The 27,185-nt window shown below is 48.5% G+C and overlaps 15 protein-coding genes across 15 annotated transcripts; 9 read left to right on the forward strand and 6 right to left on the reverse strand.

Annotated features, from left to right (window-relative positions):
• Positions 1 to 20: 20 nt before the first annotated feature.
• Positions 21 to 3,248, forward strand: GL50803_0015344 (DNA replication licensing factor MCM2; the record flags this gene model as incomplete). Its single annotated transcript, XM_001709282.1, has 1 exon — positions 21 to 3,248. The coding sequence occupies one exon, from the start codon at positions 21 to 23 to the stop codon at positions 3,246 to 3,248; it is 3,228 nt and encodes a 1,075-aa protein (XP_001709334.1).
• Positions 3,249 to 3,262: 14 nt separating this feature from the next.
• On the forward strand, positions 3,263 to 6,427 carry GL50803_0017117 (Ankyrin repeat protein 1; the record flags this gene model as incomplete). The annotated part of the gene is made up of 1 exon (XM_001709281.1): positions 3,263 to 6,427. The coding sequence occupies one exon, from the start codon at positions 3,263 to 3,265 to the stop codon at positions 6,425 to 6,427; it is 3,165 nt and encodes a 1,054-aa protein (XP_001709333.1).
• On the reverse strand, positions 6,422 to 9,904 carry GL50803_0017118 (U2 small nuclear ribonucleoprotein A', putative; the record flags this gene model as incomplete). Its single annotated transcript, XM_001709279.1, has 1 exon — positions 6,422 to 9,904. One exon carries the CDS (start codon positions 9,902 to 9,904, stop codon positions 6,422 to 6,424), a length of 3,483 nt encoding a protein of 1,160 aa, XP_001709331.1.
• Positions 9,905 to 10,005: 101 nt separating this feature from the next.
• On the reverse strand, positions 10,006 to 10,452 carry GL50803_0014651 (Glucosamine 6-phosphate N-acetyltransferase; the record flags this gene model as incomplete). The annotated part of the gene is made up of 1 exon (XM_001709278.1): positions 10,006 to 10,452. The coding sequence occupies one exon, from the start codon at positions 10,450 to 10,452 to the stop codon at positions 10,006 to 10,008; it is 447 nt and encodes a 148-aa protein (XP_001709330.1).
• Positions 10,453 to 10,626: 174 nt separating this feature from the next.
• GL50803_008163 (putative Manganese-dependent inorganic pyrophosphatase) lies at positions 10,627 to 12,639 on the forward strand (the record flags this gene model as incomplete). The annotated part of the gene is made up of 1 exon (XM_001709276.2): positions 10,627 to 12,639. The coding sequence occupies one exon, from the start codon at positions 10,627 to 10,629 to the stop codon at positions 12,637 to 12,639; it is 2,013 nt and encodes a 670-aa protein (XP_001709328.2).
• A 471-nt stretch (positions 12,640 to 13,110) lies between these two features.
• On the forward strand, positions 13,111 to 14,739 carry GL50803_0014650 (putative Ser/Thr phosphatase 2C; the record flags this gene model as incomplete). The annotated part of the gene is made up of 1 exon (XM_001709272.1): positions 13,111 to 14,739. One exon carries the CDS (start codon positions 13,111 to 13,113, stop codon positions 14,737 to 14,739), a length of 1,629 nt encoding a protein of 542 aa, XP_001709324.1.
• Positions 14,740 to 14,806: 67 nt separating this feature from the next.
• Positions 14,807 to 15,412, reverse strand: GL50803_008157 (RNA polymerase II subunit Rpb5b; the record flags this gene model as incomplete). The annotated part of the gene is made up of 1 exon (XM_001709271.1): positions 14,807 to 15,412. One exon carries the CDS (start codon positions 15,410 to 15,412, stop codon positions 14,807 to 14,809), a length of 606 nt encoding a protein of 201 aa, XP_001709323.1.
• Positions 15,413 to 15,683: 271 nt separating this feature from the next.
• On the forward strand, positions 15,684 to 16,781 carry GL50803_0014649 (uncharacterized protein; the record flags this gene model as incomplete). The annotated part of the gene is made up of 1 exon (XM_001709270.1): positions 15,684 to 16,781. One exon carries the CDS (start codon positions 15,684 to 15,686, stop codon positions 16,779 to 16,781), a length of 1,098 nt encoding a protein of 365 aa, XP_001709322.1.
• A 130-nt stretch (positions 16,782 to 16,911) lies between these two features.
• Positions 16,912 to 18,276, forward strand: GL50803_0014648 (Kinase, NEK; the record flags this gene model as incomplete). Its single annotated transcript, XM_001709268.1, has 1 exon — positions 16,912 to 18,276. The coding sequence occupies one exon, from the start codon at positions 16,912 to 16,914 to the stop codon at positions 18,274 to 18,276; it is 1,365 nt and encodes a 454-aa protein (XP_001709320.1).
• A 72-nt stretch (positions 18,277 to 18,348) lies between these two features.
• On the forward strand, positions 18,349 to 20,094 carry GL50803_008152 (Kinase, NEK; the record flags this gene model as incomplete). Its single annotated transcript, XM_001709267.1, has 1 exon — positions 18,349 to 20,094. The coding sequence occupies one exon, from the start codon at positions 18,349 to 18,351 to the stop codon at positions 20,092 to 20,094; it is 1,746 nt and encodes a 581-aa protein (XP_001709319.1).
• A 47-nt stretch (positions 20,095 to 20,141) lies between these two features.
• On the forward strand, positions 20,142 to 20,789 carry GL50803_0017116 (Cytochrome b5-like Heme/Steroid binding domain-containing protein; the record flags this gene model as incomplete). Its single annotated transcript, XM_001709266.1, has 1 exon — positions 20,142 to 20,789. One exon carries the CDS (start codon positions 20,142 to 20,144, stop codon positions 20,787 to 20,789), a length of 648 nt encoding a protein of 215 aa, XP_001709318.1.
• Positions 20,790 to 20,813: 24 nt separating this feature from the next.
• Positions 20,814 to 21,539, reverse strand: GL50803_008148 (uncharacterized protein; the record flags this gene model as incomplete). Its single annotated transcript, XM_038046357.1, has 1 exon — positions 20,814 to 21,539. One exon carries the CDS (start codon positions 21,537 to 21,539, stop codon positions 20,814 to 20,816), a length of 726 nt encoding a protein of 241 aa, XP_037902210.1.
• A 92-nt stretch (positions 21,540 to 21,631) lies between these two features.
• Positions 21,632 to 23,335, forward strand: GL50803_0014647 (uncharacterized protein; the record flags this gene model as incomplete). Its single annotated transcript, XM_001709265.1, has 1 exon — positions 21,632 to 23,335. One exon carries the CDS (start codon positions 21,632 to 21,634, stop codon positions 23,333 to 23,335), a length of 1,704 nt encoding a protein of 567 aa, XP_001709317.1.
• Positions 23,336 to 23,341: 6 nt separating this feature from the next.
• Positions 23,342 to 24,673, reverse strand: GL50803_008146 (Basal body protein, BBS5; the record flags this gene model as incomplete). Its single annotated transcript, XM_001709264.1, has 1 exon — positions 23,342 to 24,673. One exon carries the CDS (start codon positions 24,671 to 24,673, stop codon positions 23,342 to 23,344), a length of 1,332 nt encoding a protein of 443 aa, XP_001709316.1.
• A 24-nt stretch (positions 24,674 to 24,697) lies between these two features.
• GL50803_008145 (uncharacterized protein) lies at positions 24,698 to 27,061 on the reverse strand (the record flags this gene model as incomplete). The annotated part of the gene is made up of 1 exon (XM_038046356.1): positions 24,698 to 27,061. The coding sequence occupies one exon, from the start codon at positions 27,059 to 27,061 to the stop codon at positions 24,698 to 24,700; it is 2,364 nt and encodes a 787-aa protein (XP_037902211.1).
• Positions 27,062 to 27,185: the final 124 nt, after the last annotated feature.

Consider the following 27,185-nt stretch of genomic DNA (forward strand, 5'->3'; position numbering starts at 1 on the left):
TTACGGTGCAAAAAGAGAGTATGTCGACCAACGATAATTTGTCGTCGTCATCTTTCGCAGAGCACGAGCCTTTAGAGGGTGACTGGCTAGATAACTTCTTGGAGGAAGATGAGGCTGGCTCCCATGCTGATGACACATTACCGCTGGATTCTGACGCTGAGCGCGAGGCTTTTGAGAAGCCCCTGCTTCCTGAGCAGCGATACTATGCCGAGCGAGCCATCGATCTCCGTAATACCCTAGAGCGGCCACAAGGGAATCGCTTTCTTGGACTATTCAATGACAGCATTCTACAAGGTCGAAGCTCCTTTCTGGATGAAAATCCATCCGAGAATACGCTTGATACGACAATAACAGATCAGGACAGAGACAAGCTCTACCATCTAGAGTACTTGCGCAGGAGTGGCCGAAGCTGGCAACCCATAGAATACACGGATGTCAAGCTAGAAAAGGTTCAGTTTACAGACGTTGAAGGTGCCATATCTGCATTTCTAATCCGCCCCAACGATCCTATGATTCGTAAGCAAATCGTAAAGGAGTTTTATAACTTTCTATGCATGTACACAGATACCCCATCAGTGCCCGAGCTCACCGCTAAACTCCACGATCCAGAAAGCCAAGGCAAACCCATTTCAGATTCGTACCTCAGAGACCTCCAGAGTCTTGGCCAAAGCTACACCCCTCTCGATGAAGTAACCTCCATAACTGATACGTACGTTACTAGGAAGTCACAACCAGAGTCCCGCGTACCTTATTATATATCCCAACTCCTTAATTTGTTCCAGCACCGCATTGTGGACTCGTTGACCGTGAACCTTCTGCATCTCTACAAATACAAACCGGCTCTATGTAAGCTTGTGCTTGAGCACCCGACGGAAACAATCTCAATCATCGATGAGGCCACACTATTCTTCGTGCATCGTGTAGAGTCCAACTACATACTTTCAAATAATAGGATAACTAGTCGGTTTCTCATTCCATATCTCAAGCCAAGCGATTTAGTAGCTTTAGGAATAGACTGCGCGGAGTATGATTTACTTGAGAAGTCATGGAAGAGCTTGAAGTCTGCGTGCCTTAACAAGTACGTCCGTTTAACAGGAGTTGTCACAACAAAGAGCACTAGGCTCCCTCGCCTCTCACAGGTGACTATGCTTTGCAGGGACTGCGGGGCTGAAATGGGTCCTTTCAACCTGTCTGCCAGAGGCACCATAACCACCAAGGAAACTGTCCGGTCTGACCAGCAGGCGATTGCGTTTCTTCCTAAGAGGTGCATAAATGAAACGTGTCGCTCGAGCAAGCTATATATTAGTACAAGTGGAACCACTTACGAAGATTTCCAGCGCATAACAGTTCAGGAGCCTCCTAATAGTGTTGTCAGCGGTCAGCTTCCCGAGAAAAAGGAGGTTCTTTTAACTGGGGACCTCATAGATAAGGTGAAGCCGGGAGATATGATCGTTGTTTGCGGGGTATATCGCCACATTTACGACGGGAAACTGAATAGACGGGTTGGGTTTCCTGTCTTTTCAACCCTTATTGTAGCAAACTATGTTGCTAAAGTCTCTGACGTTTTCTTTAATTTCACGGCAGACGACAGTGCGGCAATGACCAGATTGGCAACCACCCTCAGTGGTGATGAGCTAGACAGTTTATTTCTGAAAGCCATAGCGCCGTCAATCCACGGAATGCAGGTCGTTAAGCAGGCAATTCTCATGGCCCTGGTCGGTGGGATATCCCACGCTCTAGACGGAGGAAGTGGCCAGGCTGCCTCACGATTCACAAGAGGCGATCTCCACATGCTGATACTCGGAGATCCTGGCGTGTCTAAGTCCCAGCTTCTTAAGTATGTACAGCATATCTCACCAAAGTGCGTCTATACCAGCGGAAAGGGTTCATCGGCGGCCGGCCTCACCGTGTCGGTTAAAAAGTCAAGCGTGACAGGAGAATTCTACTTGCAAGCTGGGGCTCTGGTTCTTGCAAACGGTGGGATTTGCATTATTGATGAGCTGGACAAGATGAACGAGATAGATAGAACAGCTCTGCACCAAGCAATGGAGCAACAGACGGTGTCCGTAGCAAAAGCAGGCATAATATCTACTTTGGAAGCTCGTGCGGGAATCATAGCCGCGGCCAACCCCGTCAGCGGCCAGTACGTCTCCAGCCTTCCAGTGACCTGCAATCTCAACATCGGTGATGCATTGATGAGCAGGTTTGACTTGATATGTGTTGTGAAAGACATGGTTAATTATGAGACAGACCTGGCCATGTCTAAGTTTATTGTTCAGCAGCATTGCAGGGCACACCCGTATGTTGGAGAGGCCATAGACTATCTGACGATGTATAGAGAGGAGATTGGTCAATTGGAGGCTCGTTTGCAGGCGCTAGAGCAACCAGAAGACAATCAAGAAAACACAGACGCCTCAAAAGCCGTTCGCGATGAGATAGACCAATTGAGTGGACGATACAATAGGATAGTGCAGACACTAACGAACCTGTTTGGCGTAGACCACACAGAGGCAATCCTGGGCAGAGGACTTGTTGTCGACTCAGACTATCCAGAGTTTATTGACGGGGAGCTATCCTCTAGACAAATAGTCGACCTTATTTTGGGTGCTACTGACGCCACTGGAGATCGAGCTAACATAGGGCCAAAGCATAATAATTACATCCTCCCACAAACCTTTCTAACAAGGTACATCTTTTATGCACGAATGATGCGACCCCAGTTAACCAAAGAGTGTCAGGACATCATCTCAAAGTTTTACACTAATGTTCGACAGATGGTCACCACCGGATGCACTCCGATTACAAATCGACAGATAGGTACTTTGTTTCGTCTTGCCGAAGCTCATGCACGCCTACATCTGCGCAAATCCGTAACCAAAGATGATGGTAACTTTGCTATTCGACTTTTTTCTGCACTATATGTGCCACAGCAGAAGGGTGCGCTCCAGTATGGTGTGCAGAATAAGCTTGGGACCATTTGTAACATAGAGCGAGATAAGTTTGGCGCAATCATGGCAGTGCTTGCTGACTGCATACGTTCAGCACAAGTGTATAAGGAGACTCAAGGTGGCTCTAAGGCTGTGAGTGAGGTTCGCATCACTCCTGCATATCTAAAAGCTGAGTGCGAAATACACAATGTAGAGTTTATTAGCGGATTTCTGCAATCTCCTGTTCTTCGGCGAGGATACACCTTGGAGTATGATGCATCTGGTACGGTTACTCACATAATTAAAAAATACGCTTCATAAATCTGAGCCTCGAAATGCAAATTTCCTCTGTCGATGACTGGTTTACAGCTATCGAACGGGGAGACTGGGCTACGGTAGAGTCCAACGTTGAAGTATTTCATGGAAGCCGCAACATGATGCACGAAACTGGCTTGATGTGTGCTGCCCGCAAAGACTTTGTGGATGTGGTTAGAGTGTTAATGGAGCATGAGGCAAAGCTCCGAGATCATAATGGATATACTGCTCTTATGTTTGCGTGCGAAAACAATGCAGCGGATTCTGCAAGGCTACTCCTAGGTCTCGAAAAGCACATCTTTTTATTTGATGGCCGGACAGCCCTTCACATAGCTTGTGAGAGTAACTCAAACGCATGCGTGGAGCTTCTAGCTAGAGAGCTGGGGAGTGTGCGTGATAAGCACGGGCGGTCAAGCCTTTTTTCGGCAGCAGAGGTGGGCAATACTACTGCTATATCCATATTGTTACTAGTAGCATCCTTTTCTAAAAAAGAGATTCAGCAAGCAAAATCCACTCTCAAAAGTCTGGGGATACCGTCTGATGAGCTTCTTTTTGATGAGCATGCAACTTTGGACTCCAACGGGTGCGCAGATGTTTCAGGTTCTCACCAGTGCCAATGCGAGCAACTGCTCTCTGCTCAGGACACGCATGACGGCGTTGTATCTGATGGCGGATCAGCCATAGAAGATGTGGTTGAAACTCCAGATCCTGTCATGCAGTTGAAGACAGAACTTAAGCGCAAGACAGCAGTAATAGAACAGCTGAATGAGGAAGTAGAAGCCATGCGAGCACAACTACATAATGCACAGCAGCTCGTAAAGCAGAAAAACGCAGAGGTAGAGGCTCAAAATATTGCAGGAGATGTCTCAAACTCTATGTCACTATATAGATTTTTATCTCTGACACCAGCAGTAGCACGTATCAATCTGACCACCGAACTCTCAAATGTCCTGGTGGCTGTTCCGACAGCATCACTTCCACAGAGGATGGTGACCACCGATGTCATGTGGACAAGTGACGTGCAGCATCTTCTTGATACAAAAGCGCAGGAGTTAGCCATGCTTTATGACGTACTAACTATTATTTCGGGCCTCTTTCTTGAGGTGGATGAGGACTTGGCGAAGGATCTCCTTCTTCTCTGCCACTCTTCTCGTTCAGCTTCAACGACTTACTCGCTGTATGACGGAAATGTACGCCTGGATGGCATACTTAATTGTCTGCCTGACACAGAGAAGTTTTCGGGATCTTCGCCTTCTCTGCTCCAGCCTTTACTTAAAGGTATTAAGGAGAAGGCAAAAGCAATTGGAAAAATCAGCAGTGCTCTCATGAAGAAGGTTCAGTCTATCTTATGGAGAGAGCAGGAGCTCACATCACAAGTAGAATATCTCGAAGAGGAACGAAGTAATCTCTTAGACAAGCTTGTTGAGGCACGCTCAGTTAGGTGTGCAGGGAATTTCGGGGCAAATGGAGAACTGACCACAGACGAAGCCATACAAGTCTCATGTAACGATAGCCTCTTGGATAGCGTAAGAACCCTGCTCAGTGATCACAAGATATTACTCCCGTGTCCCCAATGGGACGACCTGCATCTAGAGCAGTCCGCCGCCACTTTAGGAGGCGTTGCCAGCGCTAACGCTAGCATGGCAGGAATTGACCAAAGCATGTCAGGCACCACCTTCTTAACACACGACCCTGGCGCAACGTCTTTTACTGCATCGTATACAACTGCGGCTCGTCAAACAGTTCAAAAGAATTATGCGGCGTATGTACGCAGTCTGGAGATGAATGTAGCAAAGACAACAGCACAGCTAGCTATAATCCATCATAACTTGCAATCTAGTAGATGGAATATGACTGATTTTGGTCCACTTCTAGCTGCCTCCGAAAGGCCCAGTGGCGTAGCAGAACGATCGAGGGTAGTGACTAGTGATCGATCTACGTCTCCTGTTGCCGAATTTGAGCACAAGGGGCTTATGTTAGAGAACAAGCGCCTTAATTCTATTATCGACGAGCTGAAACTAGCACTAAACAACACTCCTCTAGAAGCAAACGAAACAGAAGAAGAATGCTTCGAGCGGCAGCTCCGCAGATTGTCTTCATTGCCACAGTCACAACTTACCGGAAAGGGTATTGCAGTTGGTCCTCAGACCATAGAGTACCTTCGAAGGAAGCTATTAGCAGACATGCAGCCTGCAGGGCCCGCTTTCCATGTACCCATGCAAAGACCTCCCTCGCAGGCTGTGCCCTTTATAGGGTCTATGGCCCCCGACGCTGCACGGTTGCATGCCTCGTACGCTAAGCTTGCTCAGCCTGTCGATACACTCTTAGATGATCTACTGAGTAGCAATAAGCCATTACTAGAAGTTAGTGCCAAGGCCGAGATAGCAAGAAAGGATTATCTTCATCTGACATCAGGTTTGTTGCCTAATGCCACTAGCATCGAGCCTCCCTCTGTCTCCCCTGAGGATGCTCCCAGTCACTCGTCTACCCTATCTGGTGGTGTAGAGTTAGCCAGACGGTCCGCAACCCTGACTCCCCTGATGGTCGCTATTTATTCTAAATCGTTGCTCGATGTGGAGAGATATTTAGACTATGCGGGCCAAGCCAAATTAGATGGAACAACCGCCCTAATGCTTGCAGTCGAACTAGGGTTTACTGAAGCAGTCAAGGTACTTAGAAACAAAGAGAGTCGGTTTGTACGTGATGACGGAGTAACGGCTCTAAAGTTAGCTAAGGATACTGGTCACAGTGAGATTATTGCACTCCTATCCCAAAAACCAAATGAAGAAACGTCTGATAGCTCTCCAAAGATCGAAGATATGCGACTGGATTTGCACGAGGCTGCTAGAAACTTCCAAATAGACGAGCTTCAACGGCTTGCTATACCGCTAGCAAAAACCCGAGATCATAAGGGTCGCACGGCTCTTATGGTGGCTGCATCAGTAGGAAATTCTGCTGCAGTTGAGACCCTATTGCAGCTCGAAGGCGGGCTCCAAGATGCACGCGGTACAACGGCCCTTATGCTGGCTGCCGAGCAGGGTCACTTGGACTGTGTGCGACTCTTATCTCCACATGAAAAAGACATTCATGATAACTCGGGATACGACGCGCTGTTTTACATGGCTCGAAGTAAGGTGTGCATTCCACCGGAGATCTTGCGCAAAATGCAGGAGTATCTGTTATGATTGGAAAAACTTATCTGCAATCTTGTTCTGGAGTTCTTCGATTTCAAGATCAATACTGTTGATATCTATTGAGGGGCGCTTGATGACTGGGGAAGGCTCATCCTTGGTCCGCATGTAATTGATGACGGGCTTGATTGTAGCACTTATCCCAGACTGACTACTGAAGTCTCCGATTGCAAGACTACGACTGCCTTCTTGAAGGACATCCGCACCTGACGGACGGGCTGCGCTGTATGCTAGATCCATTATTTGTTCCTGCATGCGTGTTTCCCGCTGTGCTAACTCTTCTTTTTGCATTTCTAGACTCATGATCTTTGTCCGTTGTGCAAAGTCGAGACCCTTGTAGTACTGGATATCCTCCTTTAAGCTCTGGACCTCAGCCTTGGCCTCTTCAGTTAGCCGCATTGACTCCTCGACGGCAGCCTGGTGATCTGCTCTGTCTAGGGTAGCAGCCTGGTCCACTGCGCTGAGCTGGGCCCGTGTGGCCAACAGCTGTGCCTCTGTACGCGCTGTTTTTGCAATCATATCCGATTTAAACTGCTGTGCCTGCATGATTCCCTCACGCAAAAGTCTATTTGCCTCAAGCTGCTCTTGAATGGTGGTATCTCGCGCCTGAATATCTGCTTGCAAACGTCTGTTTTGACCCAGCAGAGCATGGTGATCTGTCTGGAGGTTAGCATACTTTTCTGCAAGAGACTTGAGCTCCACACGCAGTAGGGCTATGTCAGTGAATTCCGCTTCTACATGTAAATGGTCTATGTTCCTTACTGCCTCTAGCTCCTGTTCGAGGGCGACTATCCGCTTGTCTCTGCTTGCGAGGGTATCCTCGTGAGCTTGCTGGGCACATAGTAAATCATTGTACTTGCCTTCTAATTGGGTTACCTTATCTCTGAGTGCGTGCTGGGCCGTAACGTTAGCGCTTAACTCCTTAGAAAGCACAGATATCTTGCCCTTAAGCTTCTGAACGTAGGCCTGGCCTAACTCATTGTCTCCGTCCGTCGCTTTGGCCAGGGTGTCACGAGTCCGCAAGTACAGTGCTGACCTCAGTGAGCCCATTGCAAGCAGCGCCAGATCTCTGTTCCTGTTTGACTGCAACGATGTTAGAAGGATTGCGGTAGAGCTATCTGATGAGTACCTCCAGATCTTGAAGGACCGCTTCATCAACAATTGTGCGGCCAAAGCGTCTGCTCTGCTAGCATGTAATTCAATGAAAGCTTTAATAGCTGGATGCATAATGAGAAGGGGTGTCTGGCTTTTCCAGGTATGAAATGCCCGTTTTCGAAGAGTACTATCAAGCCTACTAACTAATAATTGTACCATGATTCTAGTCTGTCTCATTCGGAGGTATCTCTGGACAAGAGCACCGAAGGCAGTCCTAGTGATTACCCTATTTTTCAATGCTACCATGGCCCTTATCTTTTCAGCGCGGCGAGTGTACCTCAGCAAAGAAACCCATGCCCTACAAATCAATCTCGTCCTAGTATTTAACTGTACAGTGCTCTCTGCATGCCTCATGCACGAGATCCTTTCACGCCACAGGTTCAGGACCCCTCGGAAAGAGAGGATGTCTGTTCTCGGCGGACCATGTAGCTCCAACCAGCGAGCGTAGCGTTGGCTACGTTCCGAGGCTCGCCGCTCTGACTCCGCACAGAGAGACAGAAGAGCGATTCTCTGAAGAATCTGCGTTTCATAATACTCTATTGCCTTGCTAAGGTCTCGACGAGTGACACTTTGGGATTTATGTGCATTCAGCTCAGAAACATGTGCCTTCCATGTAATGAAAATGTTTCGCAACCGTTGTTGAGGTAGAATGACAGTCTCTAGCAACACACTTTTGAAACAATCTTGTGAAAGCTTGCGAATTGTAGCAAAAGATCTAGACAATAAAAAATATCGATACTGTGCATGGGCATGGTTCTCGAGCTTCCCTAGCCTCATTTGAGCCCTGCAGTTCTGAACAAAGGTGTCCAATGCAGCACGCTTCATGATCCTAGTGAATAGAGCTGCAAAATGTTCAAGGCGCGCGGTTTGCTTCCGAGCGGTTGCGCTGTAATCGCCGCTATTTTCATTCAGATAACTTCCAGATGAAAAGGACTGCTGCTTGGAACTGGAATCAGAATACTTTGCACGAAGAAGAGACAATTCTTTTGCCTGTTCAGCAATGATAGATTGAAGCTCTTGAGGAGAAGAAAGAGAGTATCGATTAATGATATGTGCAAGACTGTGTGCAGACTGGTCACTGGATAAGTGGACATCTAGATCGCCAATAATCATGCCAGTGTTACTTAAATCGGAGACGTACCCGGGGCCCTTGTGAGCCTGGAATGAGTTATTGATTGAGCCATTGATTTGCTTATGAAGGCTTATGGAGGCAGAACGCTTCCTTCTGGATTCTGCAATTTGGTTATAGGCAGCTGTACTTGCTTGTGTAAGAGAGACAAGTGGATCTGGCCTTCCCTCTGTAGATGAGGGCCTAGCGGACCTAGCGTGCTCGTTCTGCTTATGTAGCTTATTCAGGGAAATAGGGTCTGGGCGGTGTCCCGAATGCATGCTTTGGGTGTCTGCCTCTGCCAATTCGCTGAAGGTTCGCATATTCATTTTGTTGGGGAAGAGCTCAATAGAGTGAGGGGCACTTTCCGTCGCGTGCTTAAATATGTCCTTTTCATCCCTATCGGCCTCGTGTAGTGATCTGAGAATGGTGCTAGGTTGATCTCCAGGAAGGGTGGTCATGTCTCGGACTAAAGATGCATTTGATAGAGGGCGATCCCCTACCTGCGCAGTGTTCTCGATGTGCGACTGCACATCACTCGGCAGTTTGTTGCCTTCTATGTGCTGGGCCGCCTTGAGTTTCTCTCTGAGGGATTTGGGAGAAAACCTCTGTGCTATCTCCACTACACAGTTTGCTTGACGAGGCTTGCTAGTTGCATCAAAGCCGCCAACTACAAGCTTGGCGGCTTCTTCACGCTCAGCCTCGGTAACATCTTGCCCATCCAAAGATTGGAGAGAGGCACAGGCAGCTATGACCCTAATACGATAGTCACTTTGCCGCGCAATTCCATTTCCATCCAAGCGAAGCGTACGAAGATTAGGTAGAGCTGACAGGTACTCCAATTGAGAGATATCAACTATATCATTATATGCCAGTGAAAGAGACCGTAAGCGTGGAAACTGCGTAACTCCTGCAAGGTCCGATATCCTATTGTTGGAAAGAAAAAGCGTAGATATACCTCTGTATTGTGAAGGCAGGACGTCTATTTCCTCTATCCCCTTTTCAATAATGTTGATTTTCCCTGCAGAAAAACACGCAGGGTATTTTTCAATGTAGGTGCTCAGCAGTGTGAGAGGCCTGTTAGGCAGTTGCTTTTGAGGCTTAGCCCCTCTATTTTGTGCAGATCGAGTTCTCATGGCGTACTCTTGCTGGATAGCAGTCCGATAGAGTTGGTGAGCTACGTAACTCTTGCCGCCAGCAGGCTGCATGCTCCGGTGGGCTCCCAAATTTTAAGTTAAGTTTTAGCTCTCTCACAAGGAAAGACCCTCAGAGATATTTACAACCAAATTGCGTCGCTGTCTCGCACGACCTAGAAATAAATAGCCATCATGAGGCCCTTCTGCTTCATGCCGCACTTTTTATAGAACTCTGCCGTGTCCGGGTCAGTATCCAGAATAACCTTGTAACAGTCGTTGTTCCTTGCCCGCTCTATCAGTGAAGTAATCAAAAAGCGCCCTATTCCTTGGTTCCGAAGAGTAAGATCTACGACAACGTCCTCGATATGACCAACAGACCGCCCTGCGTGGAGCAGCTTTGGCTCGATAATAAGTGTCGCGCATGCACAAACGGTGTCAGTTTCATCCACAACAACAGTTACGTCGTGAGATGGATTTGTGCTGACACTCTTGTAGAAGCTCACGAGCTTTTCGCGCGGAACTTCTCCCACCACGGAAAGTTGCTCCAGCAGTGTAGTCAGGCGTGAAAGGTCACGTTCCTGGATAGAGCGCAAAGAGTAGCGCCCCAGGTACTTGGCCATCCCTCTCTGCAAAATTCTCCAAAGGCGAAGGATAAAAAATGTGCAGACATATTACCTTTTCCCGCCTCGTCTCAGCCTTTTTGTAATAAATCTCCTCAAATGTCTACAGGAGGTCTATTTTCTTCAGGCGTCTACTCTACAAACTTTGCTCCAAATCATAAAAAACACAGGTCTATGGAGGCTGCAGATCTTGTCCAGGAGCAGCCCGCCCCCATTGTGGTGATAGGGCGGAAAAACCCTAACTCCGACTCTATCCTTTCTGCGGTGGCATATGCCCATTTGCTCCAACGCCTTATGCCACATAGAACAATAACCGCCGCTGCCGCTGGCCCCATAAATGCACAAGCCTCCTACGTCTTGAAGAGGTTTAAGACAAAGAGTCCTGAAATCATTCTCGACATCACTCCCCGTGCCCAGCATTTCAACAAGGACCAGCTAGTTGCCCTTACCGAAGATGAGCCACTGTCGCGTGCCCTGGAGCTCTACTCCATTTACAAGTTTCACGTTCTTCCGGTAATTAATAGCCAAGATCAGTGCATTGGACAGATTGCGCTGACTGACATGTTTTCTGACTTCTTGAGACCACACAGAGAGGGAGACCTCAAGAGTGTCATCACTTCCCTCAACACAGTAAAGAAGACGGTAAGGGGCCGGTTTCTCTTTTCATCGTCAATAAGCAATAAATCGAGCTCAACCCCCATGCGGCCAGGGCACGACCAGATACGACGATACAATATCATCACACCTGTAACCGTCCCGGAATATTTTGCCACCCAGACCTCCCACTTCACTCCCGAAGACTGGCAGTCTTGTATCTTCGTCGTCGGACACTATCCGGAAGTCATTGACATGATTATACGCAAAGGAGGCGGGTGTATCGTTCTCAGTCGTAGTAGCCATGTTATTGTTACTGCGAGCTCCCTGGACAGTCTTGTCAACGACAGCGACAGCAGCGACGACGAGTTTGGGGATAACGACCAGGACCCGCGAGGTTCTTTGAGCCATTCAAACTTACTGGCCACGCCATCTCTGAGCAGTTCTTTGATGACTCCAACGATAGGCGCCGTTAATACGGGAATTAGGCGGAACTCCAGTAGCTCCACCTTGTCCTCTTCACGAATCTTCACGGAGGAGCTCATCAACATGTTGAAACAAGGCAAGACGTCCGTTATCCTCACAAACATGGCCGTCTCGAGCGCAGCGATCCTTGTTAAGCAGTCCACCCCGGTCGGTCTCTACGTTAACAAGTCCAAGCACTTAATTGTGCCCGACACTATGATGCTAAGCGAAATCAGAAAGAAGTTTGCCACGACTAAGGAGCGGGCCGTCTGTGTGGTTGACCCCTCGACAAACAAGCTCACAGGCGTTGTAACAGACATGGATCTTACAAAGAAGACACTCATCGAGGTCGTGCTTGTTGACCATAACGACATAGGCGACTCCGTTCAGGGAATAAAGTCCAGCGGGGTAGACATAATTGAAATTATAGACCACCATAAGCTCAACAATCCCACAACACCCACTCCGATAAAGGTCACCATAGACCAGGTGGGGAGCACCTGCACCATAGTGACAAAGATGTTCCGGGACAATGGAATTGTGCCCCCTGTGAACATCGCAGGGATCTTACTATCTGGAATAATATGCGACACCATTGGCCTCAGATCCCAGACAACAACCATATCTGATAAGAAAATGTGCGACTATTTAAGCCAGATTGTGGGAGTCAGCAGGCATGAGCTATCGCAGGAGATCTTCACAGCAAGCTCTGTCCTGATGAACTGTCAGAACAAGGAGAAACTGGTTCGTTCCGACATTCTCTCGTTCGACTTTCCAAACAAGCGCGAGAAGAAGTTTGCGATTGCAGAACTGCAGATCACCCAATACGATATACTCTCTCAGGGTACGCTGGCGGAGCTTCTTTCAATAGCCGAAAAGATTAAGGTGCACGACAAGTATCAGTTCGTGGCCATTCTTGCGACTAACATTGATCCTAAGCAATCAGGATGGTCCAGCCTAATCTTCTACAGTGGCCCGGACTCCCTCATAGCTGAGCTCGGGTACACGCTGTTTAACGGAATGGATGGGATATACGAGTCTCGTGACATCACGAGCCGAAAGAAGCAGCTTCTCCCCCACATTCTCAGCGCGCTGAGTACTTTGGTGTTGGAGCGGGACGATTTGTAAAGCAATCTGAGTGTTTTTCTCACACTTCCTCTGTGCTGTGGTGAGCAGCAGCCTCCGCAAAGTGATCGATTGCATGCTGTGCAAGAAAATCCACTGATCCATACTTTACTTTCATTCTACTCTTTCATTCTACTCTTTAGGCGCCAAATTACAAAAGGAGACAGCTCACTGTCGAACAATCAAGGTCACTACGAGTGCACAGGAATTCTTCATTGTTGGAAGACAGCTAGTGGGACAACCACAGCGGCCAAAGGGAGCAACAAATGCCCGACACTCCTGAGCGTTCGCCCTGTCGCATCCAACGTCTCTGCAAGTGGTCCCTCAAGGCTAGCTAAACGGTTTTTTACGGCTCTTGCTGTGTCTGATAAGGCTTGTGTAAATGCGCCGCACGGGCGGAGATCATCCACGGTAATATCTGCCATGTCCTGGTTTACAGTATTTTTAATTAGAAGCTTTTAAGCCCTCGAAGCCATGGACCTTCATTCCGCCTCGCTGCTCGGAGGGCTCGTGGTTACATTGGCTTTTTTGCTGATCCTGTATTATAAACATTTGCGGAAGACGCGGCTGCGGCTTTCCCGGGCTTCTTTGAGTGAAAAGCTATCTGTGGCCACTGGATGGATAGGCCTGACGGGAGTACGCCCAACAATGGAAGATGGCCACGTCATCAATCTTGCATTAAGATATGAGGGAGATAACTCTGAAGATTCCTATCCAGCGGAGAATTGCCATCAGCCCTCTGTTTGCCTCTTTGGAATTTTCGACGGGCACAGCGGGACGGCATGCAGTAATTATCTTAAGACAAATTTACAGAACCTAATATCCAAGGAGCGAGATGTGTTCTATGGGGCAAGCAGCGAGGACGTATGCGAAGCGCTCTGCAGAGCCTTCCTCGCAGCAGACTCAGCCTTTGCTGACATCTTCTTCGCAGCCAACAAAAAGCACGGGGATCGATCCTCCGTGATACTCCCCACCCCAGGCTCGACAGCATGCATCGGCCTTCTGAACAAAGACATGCTCTATGTGGCAAACGTAGGTGACTCTCGCGCAGTGCTCGGCCGTGTTAATAACGCAGACCTCTCTGTATTCCACGTCGACTTGAGCAAGGACCACAAACCCAACCGATCTTCGGAAACAATGAGGATACTATCTGCTGGCGGCTCCGTACAGGCATCCCACGTGTCATCTAATAAGTGCCTTGTCAGCGTTGGCCCTCTTCGCGTTTGGCCAGGTGGACTCAGTGTCTCTCGCGGTATCGGGGACTTTTCTTTGAAAGCTAACAAAGAGTTAAAAAAACAGGGAATCCGGGGAGACCTCATCTCTGCGTATCCAGAAATCAGGTATACCGTGACAAACATTTGCGATCAATTTTTAGTTATTGCCTGCGACGGCGTTTATGACGTTCTCAGTAGCAAGGAGGTGGTCGAATTTGTGTACGCTAACCGACCCACAATAATGATTGATGAGATGAAAGCGGCGATGGGGCATAATACAGGTATGGTCGTTGGCTCCCATGTCGAGGATGAGTTTTCGGATTCCCCACTAGATCAATGCAGCTCCGGCTCCAGCTCCTGTCAAACGCAGAATATCACCAAATCCAAGTATCGCAATCTTTTAAGAAAGGCACTGCACGGTATAAAGCGGCTGTTTTTCCTCGTCCACCGCTTCTGTGCCGTGCTTTACTACAAGCTACTATCCACTCCACTTAACCCCTCAGAGGCCTCAGTGGAGCTCAACGGGGGCGAAGAACCCGCCGACAACCTTGAACTCAACGAGGACATGATCCAGCAAGTTGATTGTCTGTGCGCACAAAAGCTGGCCGAGAAACTCGCCCACCTTGCTCTAGAGCGTGAGGCGACAGATAACATAAGCGTTATCGTGGTACTCTTCCGATGGAAGGGAATAACTCCAAACACCATAGGAGGGTGGCGTGCTTATAACCAAGTGCTCACTATGCACTCGCTCAGGGAGGACGGAGACCTACGCCCACCAATACCAGACCTCTCCGACGAGAGCTCATGTATAGCAAGAAACCACGCCGACGACGTCACTCTGTGGATCAGCAAGGACGACCCTAGTTACCCGTTTATCCGAAGCAAGTGAGCTGCTATCCAGAGAGAGCCAACAAATATAGCATAAGACAGACCATACGTCCATAATACCACTTCGTTTAGTAGCACAATCTGTAGTAGAGATGTTTCCCCGCACTGCCCGACGTTCGTGTTATTCTGATGAGGTCCCCTGGCTTCGCGTCATACCACCGCATGATGGGATCCGACGTTTGAATGAGAGGTATTTGTGCTTCCGTGACCCGGAGCTCAGCTAAAACTCTGGCCTTTTCAGTGTTCGATAGGATGGTGTGCTTCGGTACGAGACGGTGCTTTGTGGGATTGATAAGAAACTGAGAAAAGTCGTGTATGTCTACTTCTACATCATTAATCACACGGTGCTCTGATCTACACGAGATCGCTGGACCGCCGAAGTAGACAAAGAGGCACTTTTGAACGGCCTCTTGGTCCACGTACTGCCCGATTGCTGCAGAAGCATCGACCCACGGAAGTATACTGTATACCACAGCGGTAGCCACAGGGCCCTTTGTAATGATAAACCAGAGGGGTCGAAGGTTAGTAACGTTATCATCTATTAGTCGTCCCACCTCCTCAGCGGAGAGTCCCATCTGCTTTTCCAGGGGCCCCATCTCATACCCTCTATCGCGGTACATTTCAAGAACGACCGTATGCACGCGGGCAATGTGGTCCAGCGCAAGCGAGTCCATTTATTTTAAATGCAATGTCAGTAGAGAGTAAATCGAGAGTAAACTACGAGTTGTCAGCTGCGCGGAGGCAAGGACGCTGGAAAACATATGGGGGACGTGCGCAGATTAACATGGGTGCATCAGCCAGGTGAATTGCCCGGTGATTGTCGACACAGTTGAGCGGAAGGACCTTGTGCCCCCGCAGACAGCAGCAAATAAAAAAATTCAAAAATATAAAGACCTAAAAAACTGCGCACATTTGTGCCGCCAGATCTCTTGGGATCCCGAGGTGATGTCAACAGCTATCTCCTCTGGGAAGCCTTACAAATTCCACGTCAAGCTGTGCGTTTTAGACTATCACAAGCAGACCGCAACTCCCGTATTCAGTGGGCAGATAGAGTTTTCACGCCTAGAGGAATTTATGGCAGCCATAGAGGAGCATGTTCTTGCGAACAATGTAGTAGAGTTTAAACCAAACCACCTGTATTATAAACTGAGCAAGACCACGTTTGATCCCTTTGACAGCAAAAACATATCCTTTGTACAACGTAACAACGGTAAGTTAATATCCCTCAACTACTATCGCAACGGGCCCGTGTCCCAGCAGGAGGTCGATAAGCGCACGCCCCCGCGCACCGTACGGCGCTCTACGTACCATTCAGAGGAAAATGAGCAAAGGATACAAGCTCTCTCTCAGCTCCTCAGCACCAAATTTTCGGATGTCATACTGGAGCGTAGTATCTGGAACATCATCGCGGCAGACATGCTCGTCAAAAATATAAACCCCGACACCCTTGACGCTCTTCCAGACGACTACTACACCTTTCAAGAGGCCCAGTCAATGATCAGGACGACTCCAGCGTACATGGACGAGGGTCTTAGCACGTCAGTTAGTGACTACAGCTTCATGCAAGCACACACAAATTTACCGAGTAATTGCATCCAGACCATTCCACCGCACGACTCTGTATCTCAGCCAATGCCCTATCACGCCGCTTCCAAGACGATACAAAGCATGCAATCCGTGGAGCCTGGCCGGAAGCTTCTTTGTATGGATTTGGTCTTCAAGAACGTTGTCATGGATGCGGTCCAGGAGATCACAGACGCGGTCCAGAAAATACAGGAAAAGTACATGTCGAGCACATACGCATGCAGCACCAATAACACCATCGGTATAGGAAGCGGAAGACAGACAGACGACGAGGAGGATGATGATGACGACCGCGTGGGGCGCGCCGTAGGGGAAGGTCCCGAGGGAGATATCGACTTACTCACTCATCGCGGGCATGATCGGGGTGCCAGAAGAAATGAGCCCGACGACGGCCCTTCAATTAGAGGTGTTTCTAGTGGTCCTCTTTCTATGCTCGGCATCGGTCCAAAGGTCAACTAGTCATAAAAGGTGTCACCTCAGACGTAAATACTATATTCACTGATCCTTTGCTTGCGTCAGTCTCGGCAGAGGAAGACCTTTCGCAAATTTGAGGCTCTTTAAATTTTTCAGACGGAGCCATTTGACACACATGTCGCTAGTGCTATCGGCCCTTGGCAGCTCAGGCACTGAGAATCGTCTGCAGAGAAGCGGGAGCCGTCATAGAGGCCTCAGCTATAAGTCAGATAGGCTGAAAGTCTCTCTTGTCCTGTCGGTACCTAAAACTGGTCCGAGTGCAGAAGAAACATTAAAGGAAGACATACGGTTCATAGACCGGCTAAAGCACCCTCATATCTCTAGGATCACGGCAGCAGTAAAGGATAAATCGGATTATTACGAAGTATGTCTTTCAACCCACATCGAGGGGCAAACCCTCAGAGACCTTATAGATTGCAAGGCTGCAGATTCGGCTGTGATTGCAGAAGATAAGGTTTGGGCCATCTTGGCCCAACTCCTGGATGCAGCAGCTGCCTGTCAACGTCTTTACCGGTCACATCTGAATATCGCACCGTCGAACATTTATATCTCTGACCTGTACTACGTTAAACTGGGGCGTCCGCTATTGACCAGTGAGCGGAAAGAGACGACGACCTGGTCAAGCGACACCACCCCATACAAGAGTCTAGAGGTCATCAGTGGCACATCCTTCTCCCCAGCCTCTGACGTGTGGTCCATTGGATGTATTGTCTATGAACTCTGTACTTTAACACCCCTATTCACAGCCCGATCTGTCAACGATATGCTTCAAGATCTTCAAGAGATTTCTCGCCTGGAGTTCATCCCGGGATACTCCGCAGATCTCTTTTTGCTGCTTACGCAAATGCTCGCAGTAGACGAAGCAGCTCGCATCTCTGCTTCTGACGCTCTACGACATCCACGAATCCGGCATTCTGTCGGGCAATTCAGATACAACATCGAAACAGAGTTATCAGAGCTTACCTTTGAGGACCTCCCAGAGCTCTTCACTGAGAAGAGAGTGCAAAAGCTAGGAGGCAGTCAAACGCGGAGACAGGGAGGAAGTGTGTTGCAGACCTGTGAACCCTCTACTCGGAGGGATTCGCCTTCGTGTAAGAGCCGGGTTAACGCAAGCGCCACCGCTGTGAAGGGCGCCATACGAAATCTAGCCATCTCCAGACTATCTATGAGCCTTCAGGAGTGCGTCAAGATGGCGGAGAACAAAAACACTGGGCCGTCCAGATCAGCTGTCATGGAGGACCGGGCTGCCAGGGCGATTAAACATGAAGAGTTTGATGGCCCGGTATCATCACCAGATTTGGCCATGTCTCCCGGGGAGTCTGCCATCATCAACTCTCTAGAGATTCTTCTGCGGCCTTGCGATCACGTGATGACGACCACGGAGTATGCTCGCTTGCTAGACTTGAGGCGCTGCCCTAGTTGTGGGGGCAAGGTTAAGAGCATAGAGTTTATAAACGAGCTCACGTCCATAAGGATATGATGTGCTTGGTTTAGTAACTTTCCAATTCTTCGCAGGATATCTGGCAAGAAATGTGAATTTTCCATTTAAAAAATGTCACAAAGGCACGACTACCCAGCCCTCAAGGACTACGAGATAATCGGCTTTCTTGGCCAGGGACAGTTCGGCGCGGTCCACAAAGTTAAATCAAAGACTTCTGGGCAAATTTACGCGTGCAAAATAATGAGGTATGAGAACATGTCCCGGAAGGAGAAGCAGCTGCTTCACAGCGAAATAAACCTACATAAAAAACTATCGCACAAAAATATCGTCCAGTACTATCGCACCATACTGGGCGAAGAGTCGAAGGAAATATATCTTTTAACGGAGTACTGCGGCAAAGGCGATCTTCTCAAGTTTGTCAAGGAGTATCCTCAGAAGATCATCCCCGAGGCTACCATCTGGAACATAATGGGGCAGCTTCTGCAAGCTCTCCAGTACTGTCACTCTCCCACAAAACCAGGGTTTGACTATGGGACCGTCATTATCCACCGTGATATTAAGCCTGCAAATGTGCTTATTCGTGACGATGGCTGCATAAAGCTATGTGATTTTGGATTTTCCAAATCTTGCGGCCTTAATGAGGTTGCCGTCACCATTCTTGGATCTCCCATGTACACGGCTCCCGAGTTGTTCAAGCGGCAGCCGTACAACGAAAAGGCAGACATCTGGTCACTGGGATGCGTTATGCACCACGTCTGCACCCGTGCTGTCCCATTTATCGCTACTACCAAGGAAGGCCTTACGAAGCAGATCTTGGAAGACCAGAGGACCCCGCTTCCGTCTCAGTACTCAAAGGAGCTCGTAAAGTTCCTCCAATCCATGATAACGCAAGACCCAGACAAGCGACCTAGTGCTTCAGAACTTCTTCTTTGCCCAAAGTTTAAAGAAGTGGGTGTAGTAACGGCAGAAGACCATCAGGCCGAACTGAAAGAGCCCCAAAAGGATGTCCAAGAACTCGCCACCACAATAGCACAGAAGAACTCCGAGATAGAGTCTCTTCAAGCCCAAGTAACGGAGCAGGCAAGGACCATTGAGAAACTAGAACGGCAACGCAGCAATGTAGGGGACCTTCAAAAGGTACAGGAGGAGCTGAACGCCGCTCAGCACGAACTCAAGCTTCTTGACGACACCAATAAATCCCTCAGAATGCTATCGGACTCCAGGATGCAACTCATAATTCAATTAAGGGCGGAGATTGACGCACTCAGGGAAAAGGACACTTCACATACCAACAGCCTGGTGAGCAGCGCGCACGGAATGACCGGATTGCACATTGCAGCAAGGGGAGGAGATACAGACCAGGTGAAGAAGCTTCTATCGGCTGATGCCGGCAAAAAGACCTCCAAGGGCGAGACTGCTCTCATGTTTGCTGCTGCCAACGGTTATGATGCGTGTGTGAAGCTGCTTATTGAGGATGAAGCAGGAATTCAGGATAAGTATGGGGGCACAGCCTTGATGCGAGCTGCGATGAATGGTCATCTTGGAGCGGTGCGGCTGCTGAAGACGGTCGAAATGGGCGTCTCTGGATCCCGCGGGGAGACGGCCATGATGTATGCTGCATACTACGGCCATCTAACCATTGTCAAGGAGCTCAGCGTCAGTGAAAGTAAGAAGCAAATGAAGGACGGAACTACGGCTCTCATGATGGCCATCGCAGGGAATTCTCAGTCCTGCGTAGACTTCCTTCTGAAAGAAGAGGGCAAATTGTGCCGCGTCTCTGGTGAAACCCCGTTGCAGCTTGCACGGGCGATGGGCAACCAGCATCTAGCGGACCTTTTGGCTGTTGACGCAGAGTAGTGCCACTTAGCTAGTATTTAATCCGTAGTAAAAATTCAAAAATTTCTATGAATCGACACGTATACTACACAAAGGAAGACGTCGCGCAGCACTGCACGGCAGATGATTGCTGGATTTCGCACCATGGGCGAGTCTTTGACTACACATCTATCATCAAATCCAACCCAGCCAATCTCGTTGAAAGCATTGTCCGCGCTGCAGGCGGAGACATAACGTCATGGTTTAATCCTGCGACAGGAGACCCCTTTATTATGGAGGACCCCGTCACCGGGGAGAACCTCTATCGACACCCGAATGGGCTCCCACTGCTTCATTCTTGTATACCCTACCCGGCGATGGACATGCCCGTCCCGCCTGAAACTCCGTGGTGGAGGGATAGTAGATATGAGATAGGTCTACTGAGCAAGAATTCGCGGCCACTTGAAATTCTAAACACCCTCACAGAGCATCGGCACATGATTACTGTCCCCGAGGAAGAGACGCTTGCAGAGATTGCTGCGCGGTACTCTCGGTTTAATTCTATTGCACTGACTGGGTACCGGTGGAAGTACCTTGGAGAGGATCTGCACATGGACAAGACACTGACGGAAAACGGGATCAAGGACGAGAGAGACGTCTACCTGAAGCTCAACTGGCCTCAATCTGAGTGGTATACGCCATGTATAACGCTTATCTGGAAAGATGAGCTTATTTAGTCGAGTAAATGGTTGTTCGGGGGCTTAGTACGTTCTATAGACGCATCTCAGGCAGTGCTCTGTGTTGCTGGCGCTGCGACGCTCCATGAAGGGTGCTATGCATGAAGCTGCTGTGAAGTCATCTATGAACCCCAGGTACACCTGTCGCAGCTCCTTCATACCAACAGTGAGGCCTCCTAAACCTTTTACCGGCGGAGGCTTATAGGCCCTGTTGAAAAGATCTCCAGGTCCAAGACCCAGCTCTTCAGTACAAACTTCGTCGGCTGTGCCCAACCGACTATTGAACCACCTAATTACCTGGTCAGACAGGGTAAGTTTTTCTCCGTTCGTACGAATAACCCTACTAAACTTTGTGAAGCGCGGAATGGGGCGATGGCCCGGTGCCTGCTGCATGATTGTTGACATGTCTATCGGGCACTTCTCTGCCAGCTGCGAAAGGTAGAGGCTGCTAGAACTGCCAGACGCCTCGTGTGGTAAGCATAATCCATTGGAGAGGCCAAAGATCTTGCCAAATGGTAGCCTCAGTGGTGTAAATGTCTTCGAAATAGTATGAGTGATGAAGGCGTATTGCTCTTTGAACCTCTTTCCGATGTGTTGCATAGGTCCCTCTAAAGCGTCAGAATGGGATAGACTTGGTGGGGTAACCTCCCTATCGGTCAAAAATTCCATCCTGAGGGCAGATGCAACCAGGGGCCACACAACAAAGCATCCAAGCGCCGACCCCAGCAGGTCAACAGGACGAGGCCTCATTTACTAACGACATTTCACAATGGAAAGGACATAAAATATGAAAAAGATAGGTTAGAATTTGAAGTTTGTTACTAAAGATCCGTGCTCGAGAAATGCGCCACAACAGTTACGAACCAAGCAGGAAACGGAACCAGACTGGTGAACAACAAACCAGAGGTTATGGTATACAAATGGTGGCAATTGAGGAGGAAAATGAAGACTCTTCGAATAATCAAGCAAATAGCTCAGAGTACATATACACAGGTGAAGAGACGGTGCACGAAGAGACATACGACAGCAGCCTCCATGAAGATGAGGCTGACCAAGCACATGGAGCCCAATCTCCACAAAATGGAACAAGTAGCGAAAATCAATCTCCGACTAAGCCTCACACAAAGCAAAGAAATGCACCCAGAAATGTTCGAGACAAAGCACCACCCTATGGAAATGACGCCAGTACAAATACCCAACACCGACGACCAAAAGAAGAGCACCCAACGAAAGAACGAAAACACAAAAAGGATCAACAAGAAGATTGCCGGCAGCAGGGCCAGAATCATGCTAAGCAGAGTGCTAGACGAGATGGGGAGCAGACTGTATCAAGAGCAACCACTACAAGGGAAGCTTCCAAGGCTGGGGGGAAATATATTGAACCGATTGCAGCACCAAAAGACAGACCTACACAACAACAACAGCAACAGCAGCAGCAACAACGGAACAATAGCAAAAAAACTAATCATGAATATAGCATGCAGCTTTCCACCGGAAATGACTTTTTGACCGAATCAATTCAAAGGGAAAGAGACACACGGTTTCCACACCCCCATAGGTACCCACGAGCCAGAGAGAGTAACTCAGAGTATGCAGCCATACTGGACGACTACGCTGAACTCTACAAGATACGGATAACGATTCCAGAGGAGCAGGTGGCCATGCTATCGAGGGAGTTGAAGACCATCAAAGGGCAGGTGGTTGACATTCAAAGTCGGCTGGACGACACGTTTGCCAGCGTTCTCAGATATATGGAAGAAGGCAAGCAAGACGTGAGGCAGTTAGTCTCTAGCATGCAAGGCATAAGCAGCAACATGAGTGCGTTTTATAAAGACGTGGACACGAGGCTGCGAGACGCCAACGAGCAGATGTCAACTAAACAGCTATCACTGAAGGCTGGACCAGAACAACAGCACAACGATACTGCCATACTAGAGCTATTTGATGCCCACTTGAAGACAACCCTGAAATCATGCTTACCTGCCTATCTTCAATCTTGTCAGACCTATCCTCCCCTCGATGGAAAGGTAAATACCAATGAGGCAGGGGGCTATTGTGAGGCAGTCGACCCCATGGCTGTCAGTGTAAGACAACTTAGAGCGCCTCTGCCACTGACAGACACTAGCTCAGTGGAAGAGAAATACAAAATATTAGAACAAAAATACAACCGAGCACTTGTAACAATAAAGGCTATGCGCCTTACTGCCGGCCTTGACTGTGTTCCCGTGAGCACGGAGGCTGACTATTTAGAGTTTCTTAGAGAGCTAGAAAGCAGAGCTGGGCCGATAAATAGAGAATTTTCCAAGGGAAGATACATGCTGAAAATTCGAGGGATAAATGACGATACAGACGCATACGTAGGTATCCTTGACGTGACATCCGACGACAATATTTTGTTACGGCACAGACAACTCCCAGACACATTATCTTCAGACACCAGCGAGCAACTGAAGAAGGACATGATTATGAGGATAAACGACATGTCCTACGTGGTGCACGAGATATATGAGTCACTCTTACCACCACCTAGCACAGACAATGAATAAGGCCGACTACAGACTCCATAAGTCCCCAATGGAATCAATGCCTGGAACAGATTGAAAGGCCACACCAAGCACATCATCCAGAGTCATTGTTAATTTTCCGGAACCACCGTCCTTTCCATCTACATGCCCTGGTGCACATGAGCTACTGACAATGTATCGTGCGGCAAAATTTGTGCGACTTGCAACAGCCTGGATAATCTTTAGCACCTTGCTCCCGTCCTTGGAGTTAGTCTGCGGCCCGGTTTTGACAACCTCGACTCCTGCTTGGACTCCAAAGCCACCAGGACTTTGCTCAGAGGATACCAAAGCACTAGCCTCATCCACAGAGCCCTGTGCTTTTATCTCTACTCCATAATCTGGCTGTGCTTGCGCCTTTTGTATACTTATAAGAACGCTCTGTGCAAGGCTTTGAATAGGAACACTGGGAGTTGCCTTCTGCACATCAAATGCAAAGGTAGCTATGGAGTAAGAGCTGAGTCCTTTTCCTCTGTGTTCCTTTGCCCTAAGTGTCTTCCTGTCGAGTTCATTGCATGGAGACAGAAACTCTTTCATATTATCGTTTGCAGGAATAGAAAAGACTAGAAGCTTATCATCAGAGCCTTTTATTTCTTTGAGCGATAGACTTAAGACATCTACATAAGGAATGCTGACATTATAAGACTCGTTAGCAGGAGAAAACCAGATAATTCTATGCGACGTGCGTACAAAGACGCCAAGCACATTACTCACTCCTATCGCAGACACTAGTCCTATGTTGCTTATGCTGCTAAGGATTACTTCTCGAGAAAGCAATATAGGTTGTCCATCTCGAACAATAGAGGAGCGCACACGAACGCGTCTATACATGCGTGTAGTGTCATGCGCTCTATACACTGCTTGTAATATGTTAAAGAAGTTTGAATTTTGTTGAGTGAATTCTCTAGAGCTCGGTTTCAGCTCAAATTTATAACCCAGCTGATTGAATGTGGCGTGAAGTACCACGGACCTGTTGCCTGTGATGAAGAGTCCATTGTCAGGTGGAACGCTCTCTTCCAGACCTGCCACTTTTTGTTGCCTGTCTCTGTGTAGATTGCCAACAGAGATTTTTGTAATTGTGCTGAGGCCGACACTAATACTGTGACCGTTGGGGTCTCCACGAGAGTTCCACGCCAGCCGAAGATTGGTGAGTGTGACCGTTCCAAACCTGAGAGAGTCTAGGACCGTTGGGTCTGCCCTGACATCCTCAACGCCGTCAAAGCGCACGATTGCGTATTCTCCAGGGACTAGCACTAAGGCATCTGCTGGTGCATCAATGAGCAGCAGTTTGTCCGGCCTATTGTGAGAGAAGATCTCCTTCATTTTTTTGATGTATTTGCAAATAAGTCATTTGGTCCACGAACGTGTGAGCTCCACGAACCATTGCTTGGTGTCTGTGCACATGGGCAGGAAGTCTGCAAGCTGTTTGTGCGTCGTCGCCTTGCGGTTCTCCAAAGTAAGAAGAAGGAAGGACAACACCCCAACAATCTTTTCTTCTACACAATTAGAGATTGTCTCATAGAGTCTAGAGGGAATAGCGTTTGTAACGACGTGTCTAATGTCGTGTATGAGCTCTTTTATAGACGAGAGGATGCTTATCAAGGGCTCTTTGGTCCTGGGTGCAGCCACCACGCAGCACCCAACTGCATTGCAAATGGCTGGGGTTAAAATCTCGGCAAAGATGCTTGGAAATGTGGTGGTTTTAAAGGTATCCAGGAAAAGCTCGAATTGGCCGATAATAAGACTTTGTACGCGGCGAAAGTCCTGCTTACCATTGGGGTGAGAATCGAGCAAGGGATAAACACCGCCCGAACACAACTCTCCTGCCATAGCTCCTGCTAATGTCCGCATAGCCGTATCCGCAGCTGTATTCCATGTCTCCTGAAGGCTCTCTAACAGTAATTTCTGTCTGGTACACACATTTTCACACTCGGAAGAGGCTGACTGTTGGCCTGAATGTTCTACCTCCTGGATATCAATGGCCCCTTCAGAAACAATCGCCAAATGAGACAGTAACATCCCAGGGATATTGCTTTCAAAAGTGCTAATAGACCACAGCACACCGTATACAGTTGCTATGACACGGGGAACAAGGGGAACAACGAGCAGCTCGCTCGGGTCATATACTGTCATTTGCTTGCATGGAGACCTGTTTAGAAGAGAGTGCTGAAGTGGAAACCCACTAATTTGCGCGTATCTTTTCTGCAAAATAAGATTGCTATCGGCTGGAAAGCTTAGCTGCTCAAGAAGAGACCCTGCAAGCTCCTTCATGCATTGGACCACCGCCTCTGACACATAGAGTCTAGCATTGTTGTCCAAAAACGCTGATGTTTGCTGCAGAAATGCCTTCCATGCTCTGAGGATGGACACTATCTGTGGAGGAGGAAGGCCGTTGTAGATGTTAAAGCTAGAAAAGTCTACTGCACCCAGAGTGTTCAACGAGTCTAGCCTAACCTTGGAAATGTTGCTATCGAGATCAGACAGAACTAGGGAGCTAAATAATGGCACAAACAAACCTGATGAGATGGGCTTCTTCAATTCTGGAAACAAACTTGCAAGTCGTTCGTAGTCGGGGCTCTTTCGCAAGTCCAGTTCAAACGCCACAAATGCAATTGCAGCAGTAGTGAATGCACCATTATCACTTCCAATTGTTACGACTTTGAGAAGTCTGGTCAGGGTTTTCCGCACACTGCTAAGATAGGTTTCATAGATAGCGATGAGTACAGACGTATCATAGGCTGATTTAGTAGTGGCAGACAGCCCCACAGACATAGCTTCTAGTTCGTCGTACGCCTGTTGAATCCAGTGTGATACAATCTCCTCTAATTTAGATAGATATGGAATAGAAGCACTGACAAGGTGCTGAAACCTTTGGATAGAGAAGGCAATCTCCTTGACCCTTTCATTTATCACTTGGTCGGCGGAGGTGCTCGAAGAGAAGATCTGCCCTCGGTCCACTACTATCGCTGCAAGAGACTTGTGTCCCTGCAGCACCGTGCCGAGTGCCATGTGTGGCATTGCCTCTGTCCAGAAATCTGCGCTATCATCGATTGGCGATCCCTGTATCGGGGGTAGACGACTCAGGAGCATGCCAGTATATGATGAGAACTGCTTCATGCAAGTGCCGACAGCAGGAATGGATGCATATGGTTCAATCCGTCTCTCAATAAGCTTAATAAAGGCCAGACGCTGTGTTGTAGAAGATAGATCAGCCAGGGCACGTTCCAAGTTAGATGGCAATGAGCTAACTCGCGATATATATGCTCTAGTAAGGACCAGAGTGGACGATGCAGACATCAGAGTGTCTCTCAGATGAAGTACCTGAATTAGGCGATTACGTATCGCAGCTAAGCGGCTATCTAAATTTGCTGCTTGGCTCACTAGTCCACGTCCTCGAGTATACATGTCGCTGACTTTGGAGATATCAACTGCGGAAGGCACGGTGACATTCGTAGTCAGCGCAGTCTGAGCGGCCTGCTCCTTGATTGCCTCTAGCTTATTCTGCAATATCTCCCGCAACTGCGTAGCCGACATGTTTGCGAGCTGAGAGTCGATAAAGGCAAGTGGGGAGAAATCTTTATCAAGAAGCTTTCGATCAAGCTCATCCAACCCGGGGAGACGCTGAATCACATCCCTAGAGAGCACAAGATCCATCCCGGCAGGAGTGTGCAAATCTGCAGGCTCGGAACTACTACTCTTAGCGACGTCCATGACTCCTACGACTCAGTTCTTTAAATATAAAGCTGCGAAGCCGCAGATTCGCAGATTTGTAGTGTTTACTAGAAATAGTTTTGAGTCGAGTGGGTTGCTTGATGTAAACCACCTCTTAGGCCTA

This window comes from Giardia intestinalis, chromosome 5 (genome assembly GCF_000002435.2).
Source record: "Giardia intestinalis strain WB C6 chromosome 5, whole genome shotgun sequence".
NCBI lineage: Eukaryota > Fornicata > Diplomonadida > Hexamitidae > Giardia > Giardia duodenalis.